At 39.0% G+C, this 12,812-nt stretch overlaps 1 protein-coding gene across 2 annotated transcripts in view; it reads right to left on the bottom strand.

Moving 5' to 3' along the window:
• Positions 1 to 12,812, bottom strand: part of ABCC4 (ATP binding cassette subfamily C member 4 (PEL blood group)) — a 158,033-nt gene that overhangs the window by 93,151 nt on the left and 52,070 nt on the right. For both annotated transcript variants that reach the window (XM_065642154.1, XM_065642160.1), the window contains exons 14-19: positions 10,275 to 10,371; positions 9,006 to 9,221; positions 6,997 to 7,137; positions 5,858 to 5,895; positions 5,400 to 5,500; positions 2,238 to 2,384 (exon numbers count right to left, since the gene is read on the bottom strand). In XM_065642154.1, coding sequence (XP_065498226.1) covers positions 2,238 to 2,384; positions 5,400 to 5,500; positions 5,858 to 5,895; positions 6,997 to 7,137; positions 9,006 to 9,221; positions 10,275 to 10,371 — 740 coding nt within the window. The remainder of the gene's footprint in view (positions 1 to 2,237; positions 2,385 to 5,399; positions 5,501 to 5,857; positions 5,896 to 6,996; positions 7,138 to 9,005; positions 9,222 to 10,274; positions 10,372 to 12,812) is intronic.

Below are 12,812 nucleotides of genomic sequence, written 5' to 3'. Positions count from 1 at the left end.
AACATACTTAAAGCAGTAACACCTAACTATTTTTAGATCTATGCCAAATCACAGAAGGGTGAAGTCTGTGTACATACAAGTATTTTTGGGTGGGAAGGGAGAAAGGAGAGGGGTCCTCACATTCCTCTTCTGTCTCTGCTATGTAATCCAGGTTCCAAAAATACATTCAAATTCTTATATCATCTGTGTAAGATGCTTGTTACTATTCCCTTTACAACCTTCCCCTCCCTATATATTGCTAGTGCAATCTGTAAAGAAAGATCTTGGGCTTGTGCCTAAACTGACTCACAAAGCGTATTTTTTTTTAGAAATAAGTCATTTCATTTATTCAGCATGACTGATTGGAACTACACTGTTTGGAGCTGACAGACATGTCATGATTCACCACGTATTTCCATTTCCTAATGTCGACTCCCTGATGCTGCTCATTAGTCTGTTTCCCCAATAAGAACTATTGGGAGTTTGGGTTGTCTATTTATTTAGGTTTCCTTCCTCAACTTTGGAATATGGATCACCGTGTGTTCAAAATACTGACCGTGGCATTTTTTAATTGCTGATTATTTTTGGATTAAAAAAAATGGCAAAAGTCAGTTCAGTAATTGCTTCTGCTCAGGTCTTACGAGACCTCACACAAATACTGAGAACACACTGGATGCTTAAATGACAGATCTGACACTGCAGTATCAGCTTGGTTAATATGCGATATGATAACTAATAATTTGGCTTGGCTATTACAATCACAGCCCTAGTAAAAGCCTTTAATAATTTCAATTTCTTTTTAGTCTTTTATAGGAAGGCATATTAAAAAAAAAAAAAAAGAAAAAACACACTTCTACTTCAATCTCACCTCAATGCAAAAAAAAAAAAAGCATCTGAAGTTCTAAAAGATAAACAGACAGTAAAAAAACCCACATAAATCAGACAACGAAACATAAATGTTAAAAGCAGAATTTCACAACTGCTACATGCTGCAGCTCTGAACAAGAGCATCCTTTCGGATGTCATCTTTTCCCGTTTCTTTTTCCAAAATATGTGCAGATCAGTACAGCAGTACCTTTGTATGCTGCCATGACCAAAAGAAAGACACAGAGAAAGAAATATATGCACACTGAAGTTAATCTTCTATTATACAATATCTGCTGATAAATAGGAACACATATCTGTAAGTCATGACAGTGTGTGAGTACCAGTGATAGACAGGTTTTACGAATGTCACTTTTACAAAGTCCTGCTAATATGAGCTTCACAGTACGTTACAAAGCAAACTGTTATTTTTTACTCCACATTGTTCCTGGTGTTTGTACTTTTTAGTTTGTTATGATGAGCCAGGTTTATGGGCATTCTTATAAGATGATTATGTATTCCCTCAAAAATACAGTTACTGCATATGCTGCGCACACACATACAAGAAAAAAAAAAATAGAGAGAGAAGAGGAAAATCCCTGCCTACCTGACAACAAACCCCATCAGTACTATGATTTCTTCTGATATACGTGCTCTCACTAGCTCTCCACTAACCTGTCCCCTGAGCTTATGGCTTCCATTCTAATCCTTTGCAGTGATCCTGAACTTACACTACCACACTCTCAGTACAAGTAGACTGTGCAACACGGCCTTAAATTCTGCAGTTGTAGATTTTAAATTTTTTTCAAGGGGAAATTGTATATGTTTCATTCACCATATTATAGACATAAACCTTTTCTCCACGTGAGTATTTTTTTCCTGAAGTAACACTTACTTCTCTGAAACAACAAGGCCATCCCTATATACCCTTACAATCATTAAATCAAAACTTGGAATTACCACACATGCTTAAAATTAATTTTTAGAAGGGCAAATAATTGTTAGGGTTAAGCTTTCAAAGAAAAGTAGAAGAAAGGCATCCCCACAAAATGCATGCATATACATTCAGCACATGGAATACACCTCTGTGTAACTGAATTAGAACAGCAATGCAACTAGCACGTCAATATGCCACACCAAAGCCACACATAATTCAGTCTTCTGTAGACTGTATGTGAAGAGAGCAACATCAACCACCAATAAGTAGTCAGTGCTCTGACTTTATAAATTTAAAAAGACCACGCTATTAAATTTAGAATAGAAGAAGGAAAAAAACCAACAAAAACCACAAATGTGCAAAAACACTGTAAAATCGTAATTGTCCAGAAATAGTATAGTCAACATTATCAATGAGATATATTAAGTGTTAAGAGGTTTTTTACTATTAACCTTACCTATAGGATTTCTGTCAAAAAACAAGACAGGAGCTTTCAAAATGGACTGAAACATTTTGTTGTGCAAATTCTGACCGGAATTAACAAGAACTTGAAACACCAGAAGACTTCTTATTATGCCGAACAGTATTGTAGCCACCGTTAAACCTGAAAGTAAAAAAAAAAAAACAACAAAACACAGAGCATGCATACAGAGATGGACCTTTTACAAGGAAAAGAATTTATAAATAGAATTGAACCAAAACCAAATTTTGTTGACTTCTGTATATAGCAAGAATCCAAATTTAAGCCTAGGTACTCAGACTGAATGCAGAACATAGGTATCTTATATTTGTACACTAATTTCAGCTACTATCAGCTCATCAATTTAAACAATTTCTCTTTTTCGGTTTGAAAGAATTGGTGCTTTATGGAAATGTAGAAATTGTCTGTTAAACCACAAAATAAACCTGTATTAAAACCTCCTCCATAACATCTCTGCTAAGAAATTCATTTCACAGTACCATGTATAATTGTGGCTTGCAGAGGTCACTGTGAAGATTCAGCATTTGCCAGCAGGTATTAACCAAGTAATATATACATGGCTATTTAGAGACAACCTTGAGTTATTCTCAATCAGCCCAAACCACTCATGCCATTCTTCCCCTTGTAAACCACATCAAATCATTTAAATTATGTGTATTTCTTGAACACAGTATAAGATGCATCCCTTGTGCCATGTGAAAGAGAGCCCTTCTAGGGAACTGGTCTGCAGATTGATTGTCTTTCTTCTGGGCTCATCTCCACTTACAACACAGAGGTGCTACAGGGCAAAAGATGGAAATAAAGAATGACGAGGTCGCTGCTGCTGCTCTGTTTGCTGTGTGTGATCTCCAGTGTGGCTGCCCAAACTCCCAGTCGATGAAGGTGAACAGCGAAGGTGTTAACCTCACATTTGGCAGTGCTTCCAGGCTCCAGGTGATCTGCTCCAGAAGCTAAGCACGGCCACCACAAGCCCAGATGCTCAGGCCTTGAGGACATCCTGAAGTTAGACCCTAACTGTCAAGATAAAACATTGCCTGTTCTAAAGGACAGGTTAAAACTTGACACAATTCAGGAACAGCTATAGTAACAGTGGGTGAGAGTGAGGTTTTAAGTTATGTGATGTGGTTAAGTCAATCAGTTATTCCATCCTCCTTACTGCTGTATCCTCCCCAGCATGCAAGAAAAGGTATCCCTATCGCATGTGTATGCTCCCAGCTTATGGCCCACATTCTACACGGTGCTGTTTTTAAGAAAAAAAAAACCATGGCCGGGATGAGAGCTTGTTTGCCTTGTCCTGATTGCTGTATTTCGGGCCAAGTACAAGAAAACAACTTCTCCAAGAGTAACGGCACATATCCAAGCAGGAAAGCTGGGTAATGCAAAAAGGGAGCAGAGGATGTACGAGGCAGGAGGCTGTGGCAGAGCCCACGCCTAAGAGCAGCCTGTGGGAGCAGAGGGAGCAAGTCCTGAGAACCCCACATTTCGGTACAACTGCATTCAGGCGCTGGCACGACCCTCACCAAACAAATCACCTGAAAAGACCTAATGGCTGGCAAGAAGGGGAGGAAGGAGACTTACTTTTGAGTTCCTCATCCAGCCTGTCTCATGCTGAAGGTTTTTGTTTTCCCTGTTTACAAGCTCACCACCTTGGCGTGAGAGAGACAAGGGCTCTTTGCACGCTGACTTTATAGAAAAGGTGTGGAACTGGTACCTCACTTCTCGCCAGTGGGGTTTCCCATTAACAGAAATTTTACTCTTCTAAATCCTTGTCTCATTGAAACAAAAAGGAATTGGAAGGAATTAACACAGTTATTCTTTTTTTTCCTAATACTTAGAATCATAAATACAAATGTTAAATTATTTTACACAGTTACAGAGGTTATAGAAAAGGGCAAGTTATTACGTACTTCATATGAAATGTATTGTCTTTTTATAACTTTTAAACTTCACTTATAATTTTGTGTAGGTAACTCAATGCTGTTTGTCCAACTGTTGCAAATATCTCACCAAGCCATCTGAACATTCCAATATAAAGGTAATTTTGGCTGTTACACTATCTAGAACAAAATCTGCCTTAAAGGATAAAATTTTCCATGACGTGGTTTAGGTTATATGGTCAGAGAAAGCCAAATTTCCCACACTTAATCATACTGTGCAGTCCACTGAAACAACTCATGAAATAAGACATTACACCGAGAAAATACGAGCCAAGTTTATCTGGCTACTAAATTGTTGCTTCCCAGGCCAAGCACAATGTTTTCTGTCAGGCACTTTGATCACGTGGCATTCCAAAAAAAACCCAAACAAAAAAATCCTCAGCCCAACCTCCAGCCTCTCCCCCATGAGAGATGTTTCTGAATACATTCAATACATATTCTTCTGGTATTTCACTTGTTTTCTTATACATATCATTTACACCTCTATCAATAAACTACCATGCCATACCAAACTGTGCATCACCAGATGTGCTAAATAGCAGAGTCTGAGAGCATATTTCTACACAAGATTTTTCTATGCCAATTTTTACTACATTTCAGAGCAGTATTTCAAGATGTTTGGATGTCTGAATACAAGGATCAATGCCCTTTTCTGGATATTCAGAAGCATATGGCTACCTATTGGAATATATTGAAATGCTTTTTAAACATCCTGCTTTGCATACCTTTGTAGGATGCTTTTTTAAAACTGGTTGTTTTGCTATGACACTTCAGAAGGAATGTAGCCATGCCAAGTTTTACAACAACGTAGAATGAAGATCCATTTCTAATCCCTCTTGCCCATCCATATAATAACTGAAGATTTAGCTCAATGACCTATTAGTATAGACAATAACCACAACCTTACGGTGACTGACTTTTTGAATACTCAATTCCCAGTTTACTTTCCAAAATCCAGGCAAAGCAAATTAAGAGTCCGCATTCAACTTATTTCTTCCATTAGTTTTTTTTAATTTTATTTATTCAAATTAATTTAGTCAGGAAGCAAGACTGAAGCTCCTAATCTGTTAAGACATAACTCAGTTACTGCTTGAAATCACATTTTCCCACACTGCCATTGCTTCATACCTCTCAAAACTGTTTATTATAATAGGTCAGATAATAAATAGTTCTTTAGACACACACGTGCATGTTTAACTACCTGCGTAAATTCCCAAATAAAAGTTAAGGTCTAGATGTTCAGTCTCATTTGCTCCATTATTTCCATTTGTTGTGACATTCAGCTTTTCTTGATGATTTGCCCTGTGGAAATGCATACAGAAGATAAGGATCATCAAATCACATTCCACAAATATTCATAAGTACACTTAACTGTTTCTAAATTCAACCCTGTTGAAATCTTCCATTCAAAAGATCCCATGTACTGATTTGTCATGCATCACACCATGAATAGAAGCTACCTCAGGCTACACTTTAGCATAGTTTCAGTTGCTTTCCACACACAAAATGAGCGAAGATCAGAAAAAGATCAAGAATATTCTGGACTTCCTCAGAACAGGGGTTTTCCCTCCACACCACCTGAACAACACTGATTTCTGTTAGATGAACAGCTTGACTGAAAAGGCAGAAACAACTGACCAGTTACTATCATCAACTTACCAGTAAGAAAGCCACCAGTCCTGAAGAACATATGCCACCTTGAGTAAAAGAGGTAAATACAAGAATCATCTTACAAAATGAAAAAAAAATTAGAAAATTAAATTTCCTTGCTATTCTTTCATGTTCTCTGGGAAAACATCACATATTCAGGAAAGTATGCCATCCAGTCTTTCAGGATGAGCAGAAATTTGCAAAGCACATTAGAAGGTGCATTAGAACCCTCTACAAAGAAAGAAGTTACCTTAAATTACCTTACATGATAGCAAACTAAAGGAAAGCAATGCACTTAAGCAAACAAAATATAGTAGCTCTTCCTAATGTATGTTAATTGCACATTAAAGGACTCATTTTTTCAATTCCTAAATTTGCTACTAGAGATATTCCAAAATGTTTTTTGATTAACAAACTTTCTGATGTTACCAGTCCAGAAATTTGTGTTTACAGGAGATAATTACCAGAAACAGGGTTGAAGGAGGATGAGAGAAGAGGGAGGGAAAAAACTCCTACTGCCACCTTCCTTCTGTGCCGAGAGGTGGCTATAAACTTGTAACACAGTTATTTATCTCAAAATACACCTCTGTTCACGTGAATTTAAACTTCTGGGCAGTCTACTGCAGAGATTTGATCCTGCTCAGCTATCTTTCCTACAGACTCAATTCAAGCACAATCAAAAAGGAAGTAACATGTTTAAATATATCAACTATTTTTTACAGCCAAGACCAATCACTTCCATGAAATGAATTTAAGCTTCCTCAGCAGGAAACAGAGAAGAAGGCAATAAGCTATCTCCATGCAGCTTCCCCAGCTCACCATTTATTTCAGTAAGTTTCAAAATCATTTTCCTTGTTTAAATATTCTTTTGCATACCTGCTACAGTCTGCATTATACACAATATTTGCCTATCCTCTTCCTCACTAAGGATCAGTACAGGATCTCTCAATGCTGTATCAAAACTTCATGCTGATATAGAAAAATTGATCAAGTATATTATAAAATTATTAAACACCACCACGCTCCCAAACATTTCAGATGAAACATCTCAGTAAAAAGCAAAACACTATGTTACAAAGAAAAAAAAAAAAAGAAAAAAGGCAACCCCAAAATACACTCAATATTGTTTATGGCTCCTGGTAACTTACCTGTGCCAAAATATTGAACACTAAAAGTATAAAAATCACAAAGCAGTTTGCTCCCGCAGTGAAATATTTTCTGTAAAGCTTAAAGCTGATTTTTCCCTCAGAGCGACCCTCCTCTGGCACTGCAGCCAGTGCATTTTCAGCCTAAAAAAACCCACAAAAAAAAGAATTAAAAACACCAACCTTGCAGTTACAGATTCAGTATAAGCCACTTGAAAGTCATGGTTCAGAATTAGCGAACGATTAAATAAAGAGATAAAGTGAATGCGTATAAAAACTTTAAATACTGGAACCATAGCTTTGACAAAAAAAAAATAGTCTCAGTGCAGTAATACTGAAAAATCTCTGCAAAATGACACTATGAGGATTTTATTTTGCATTACATCACGGCATGTAACATGGCTTCATTTACTACCAGAAATATTTACTCTAACTGACTCCTAAGCCAAGTTTTTTCTTTTCTTATATACTACCCTCAGTCGTAACAGCTCTGGAAACTAAGGCCTTGAATTGGGAAAGATTCTGTTTTCAGAATGCAAGAATGTGTAATGTTTCCTTTTCAGAAAAGTATTTAAAGTAAATACTCTTCTGCAATTATGTACCAAAAATCAATCAACATATGCTCAGAGTAACAAATTACCCATAAAGTTCTAATCACCTCCTTGTAAGTACCGATAAAGCATCTGTAATTAGGGAAAACAAGTAAAATGACAAATGAGAAATCATATTAAGCCAGCAATGGATGAGGGACACTGAAAGACAGCAAAGGAAAAAATGAGACAGGCATAAAGAAGGTGAAAGGACTATTCAAATGAACAAAACTCAGATTTTTTTTTTTTTTTACTGTACTGTCACTGAAAAACTAGTGCCAGTTTAGCAGACACATAACACCTGATTTTGTTGTCAGGAGACACAGCTGTAGAAGAGCAGTGGAATGAACAGACCTGACTTAGATGCAAAAAGAGAAACCCCACCTACTCACCTATAAAAGAAGAGAAGCCTATCTTGGGGTTTTTTTGTTTCTCCAGTCCCCTCTCTCACATCCACCCACCAGCTCTAATACTGCTAAAAAGTTTGTCGCACCATTGTGGATTTAATAATGGAGTAACCACTGGGACATTAATAATATCAGATACATTTTGGGCATAAAACCATTCCCCCAAAAAGGTACGAAAAGCGAAAGTCTGTAGCAGCCTTTTTTTTTTTTTCCTTAACTAACTGTTTTTCATCATCAAAAAGAAAAAAAAATAATATATACCCATAGCATAAAGGTGACAATCGGGGACACTCAAGGATTGCTTTTTCCATTTGTTCCACATGTTCCATGGATGCAGTGCTAGCACAAGTCTAGCGGGATCACAGGGCTCCCACCCTGCTTTATGTGAATGCAAACACATGAGCGGAGGGCCACCTCTGGTACAGAAACCTTACAGCTGCTTTTGCACTGAGCAGACCAAGAGATATCAAGTCCAGCTGGCACAACACCAAGTGTTCTGTTTTCACCAACAGAAGGGTTGAGGAGAGCCATGCTGTGATGTCCCAAGGTTAACCCCTCAGGGCCATCTCAAGATCATGTCAGGATGTTGATGCCAACCATGCAGATGCAGACTTTGTGTAAATCCACCACTTCCGCATAAACCTTCCCTGAAATCCTGAGCCCGCCCAATACAGTAGTATTCACCCTTTAAAGCACCTCTGTCAGAGGACAGGATGAAGGAAGCACCCTGCGGTGGTTTTGGACACCTCTAGGAATGATTCCTGCATCCAGCAGAGCTGATGCTGAACCTGAACAAACTCACTCTGCTGGGTTTGAGCAGAGCAGCGCAGAGCTGTGGGATGCCCATCCTCTGCAGGACTGACAGCCAAGCACAACGCTGGGCAGAGCTCTCACCTGCTAATGCCATCCCACAGTCCCTGACATTCAAAATGCAGCAGGGAAAGGCCTGTCGCAGTTTAAGTTAAAAACCAGCCAGACAAGAACTGAGACACGTCTGTGTCCTTCGAGCACTCACAGGCAGTTGTTCCACTGGTCCATCTTTCTGTGAGGGGACAGAAGAATCTTGGGACCAGACAGAGGACTCTGAGAAGGTTCGGCTCCGGGCAGACTTCAGGTTGGGGGTTCCTGGAACCGATGGCTGTTCTACCTCCTCATCTTTTTTCAAAAGGGAAGCAAAGTCGATGCCAGATCTCAGGAACTCTGAATAGGTACCTTTCCCCACCATTTTACCCTACAATTAATATAAGCTTTGATTATCTTCATTATACACTTTCCATAAAGGACAATTTTTCCTACCGATCCCTGCTGCCTCTGGGGTTCTGCAGTTGCTGAGCACACATCCCGCTGCAGTAACTGAGCTGAAGCCTCTAACTACGAGTTCCTCACTTAGAAGAGCAGAAACAAACTCTTCACCCTCTAGCCAGCAGCTAACCAAGCCAAGGAGCACACAAACAGGATGACAAAAGTCCAGTTACAGCCAGCTGAGAATTACCTCCTTGAAGCTGTGGGAGATAGCCATGCAGCTTTAGGACAAGCTGTTGAACTACATATATAACCATCAGAATTTTTATATCACTCCAGGCTAGGGGTAAACAGCAGCTTAATTTTCTGGTCCTCAAAGAGCTCTACAACGAGCAACACAGACCATTTCCACACTTCTTACAGCTCTATCAGAAACTCACTTCTAGAAAGCTACTGTAACTTTTAAATATATCTGAATGGGAGGAAAAAGATGGCTAGTGTCCTTTTTTGCAACTTTGTGATAAATCAAAAGTAAACCAAAGTTCTTGCTTTTCCTCTCTACCGTTGAGTATCTGGTACAATGAAATTCAGGAGGAACCAATTTCACTCAAGGCCTGCTCATTCTCAAAGGTATCTGTGACTATTTCTCAGCCCTAGTTTAAAAAAGGGACTGGTTGTAAATTGAACATAGTTCTTAATTCACACAGAAGTGTAACAAACAAGAATAAAAGCAGAGCATTAACATAGTCTCAAAATAAGTAATTCTCTTACAGTATATTATATATATATAAGATAAAAATCAATATTTAAGTATATGCATGATTAAATTCAGGAACAGAATTTTCAGGGAAGGTATTCTAAGAAAAACCAACTTATTTCATTAATGATTATAAATCTTTAAAAACATATTGTCATTACTAGATAGAAAATATGTTTACAAACCAAAAATAAAAATCTTTAACTATTTTTTTTCATTCTTAGATTAAAAAGGATAATTATAAAGTATGTAAGATAACAAAGTATAGACACTGAAATCACTTACATCTTTTAAAATTAGAATCTGATTTGCAGACCGGAGATATTGCAACTGGTGAGTGACCAAAACAGAGATCTTCTGATGTAAGGCCTGACAAATACATCTGCAGAGAGATCAAAAAGTTAATTGAAAAAGAAGTGTCCAAAACCATTTTGACTATTTCCATAAAACGTTTTCTATTCAACTATATGGCATTTGAAATAAGAAAAAAAAAAAGACGCCCGTTATTACTTAGGCTTTTAAAAACTACACTTAACAGATATGGTCCTTATTTAGCTTCATAAGTTTTGAAGGTAGGGGAAAGAAATTTCATATTTCTGGTCTGGGGTGAAAGAAGAAGAAATACCTTAAGGACATTTTATTAAAATAATCTTAAACATCCTCCTAACAAATGTACATGTCATAAGCTGGATTGCAAAGAGGGTATTTAACAAAAATTAAACTAACGGAAAGAGAAAGCAGGAGAACATACTGATGACAATTACAGCAAAATACAACCAGTAAAAGTAACTTTTTTGAGATGAGCTCTCAGAGCAGCGCTAACGGTGAGCTACTGAGAGTTCTGGAGAAGTAAACAGCACTACTGATCTGAGCTACATTCAAGTATGTATTGAGGCAGAGGAGGGAGTCCTTCACCCACCTCTGACCTTCTCCCATGGAATCAGGGCCCAGCTTCCTCTCCAGTACCTCACCTGCCTACCCTAGAGGCCTCTGAAGTTTGGGAATCAGAGAGAGGAGTGAAGGTGCACGAAACCCATTCGGCAAATGCAGTTCAATCTCATACAGTCTTAGAAGAAAAGATTTCTGGTTATCTTTTCAGCAGAGCCCTGAAAGGCCAGCAGAGCGCCCCCCCCCAAAAAAAAAGAAAAAAAGGGGGGCAGGGGGAAAGGGCAACAACAACAACAAAAAAAACCAGCGCAGACACGAGTTTCCAAGACTACCACCACACTCATTGCCTTCGCCTTCGTCCCCACAGTAACACCACGGGGAGACAAACTGTTCAAGAGGACGCCCCTTTCTCAACTACTCGCTATCTTAAGAAAAGAAGGAAAACTGATATTGTCTAGAACTGAAGTGTCCAGTGAAGGCATATACACTGGTATTTTCCACTTGGATCAAAAGTGCCTTTTTGAAGATCACCTCCCAGTTGTCTCAACTCTATCTGCTGTTGCTCATGCTGGTGAGTGGTTTTGGGGCCCACAAACCCGACTTCTACACAAACCCAAGCAGGGACACGCACTTTGGCAGCACTCCTCCTCAGAACGCAGCTGACGAGGAATGAAGCCCACAGCGCCAGGCTGCAGCCTGCTGAAGGCAGAACCTTCTGAATCACAGAATGGTTGGGGTTGGAAGGGACCTCTGGAGATCATCTAGTCCAACCCACCTGCTAAAGCAGGATCACCTAGAGTAGATCACACAGGATCACATCCAGGCGGGTTTTGAATGTCTCCAGAGAAGGGGACTCCACAGCCTCCCTGGGCAGCCTGTTCCAGTGCTCTGGCACCCGCACAGTAAAGAAGTTTCTCCTCATATTTGGATGGAACCTCCTGTGCTTCAGTCTGTGCCCGTTGCCTCTCATCCTGTCATTGGGCACCACTGAAAGGAGTCTGGTCCCATCCTCTTGACACCCGCTGCACGAGGACTTCGGCTCGGTGCGTTTTCTCCACAGATCTGCTCCTTTCGGGCTCATTTTCGCTAATGTGGCACTCACCACAAACGAAAAAAACAAACACCCACATGCACATACAAATTCTCTCCCTGTTCTCCAAAAAAAAACCACAAGCAAAACCACAGCAATCCAATAGTACAAATTCAATGCAGAAATGCAAATAAGCAGTAAGGGTGGTAAGGCAGGAGAAGAACATGAGGTTAACAACAATGATATCATATTGCTTACTGTTTTTCATACATTCATGTTGTATATGCAATTAACTCCCCACACAGCACTTAAGATCTACTTTATCACATCTACAAAGGCTGTAGGAAGTGGAGTGCTATAAAATGGTTAATACTAGTACTAGACAGTATAATTACATGCTATACATATTACAGTGTTCCAAATAAACTGTGCAGTAAAATTAAGTTAAAAGTAACATTCTTCCTGAGAAAGTTACATGCTTGCTATGCAGCATTCAAGAAGCAGCTATAAACCCATGATGTCATTCTTAGGTGGACAAGGTAACAATTAATCAAGGTATTTACAGCAGCATAACTATTTGAGCAGTGGCAACTATTCATACACCAGGCTTTTCATGGGAGCATTATTGTGGTGTGGCTACTGTCCACCCTCTGAGCAGTCACTGAAACAAACCACATGGCAACTAGAGCACCAGCTGAACACACGCAGCAAAACATAGTCTTCAATAAAACCTATGGACATGGATCAGAGAGGCTACAGGATATTTACTAGCCTAGCAGGAAAGCTGCCAAAAGAGAATATATCAGGTATTCACCGTGAAGAGATCTAGCGTCCCCCTACATAGTCCCACAGCCTATTTACCACTTTGATCGCTGATATTTTTCTGTGTGCCACATATATGTCTA

This window comes from Caloenas nicobarica, chromosome 1 (genome assembly GCF_036013445.1).
Source record: "Caloenas nicobarica isolate bCalNic1 chromosome 1, bCalNic1.hap1, whole genome shotgun sequence".
NCBI lineage: Eukaryota > Metazoa > Chordata > Aves > Columbiformes > Columbidae > Caloenas > Caloenas nicobarica.
This window is presented reverse-complemented; position numbering and strand designations above follow the sequence as displayed.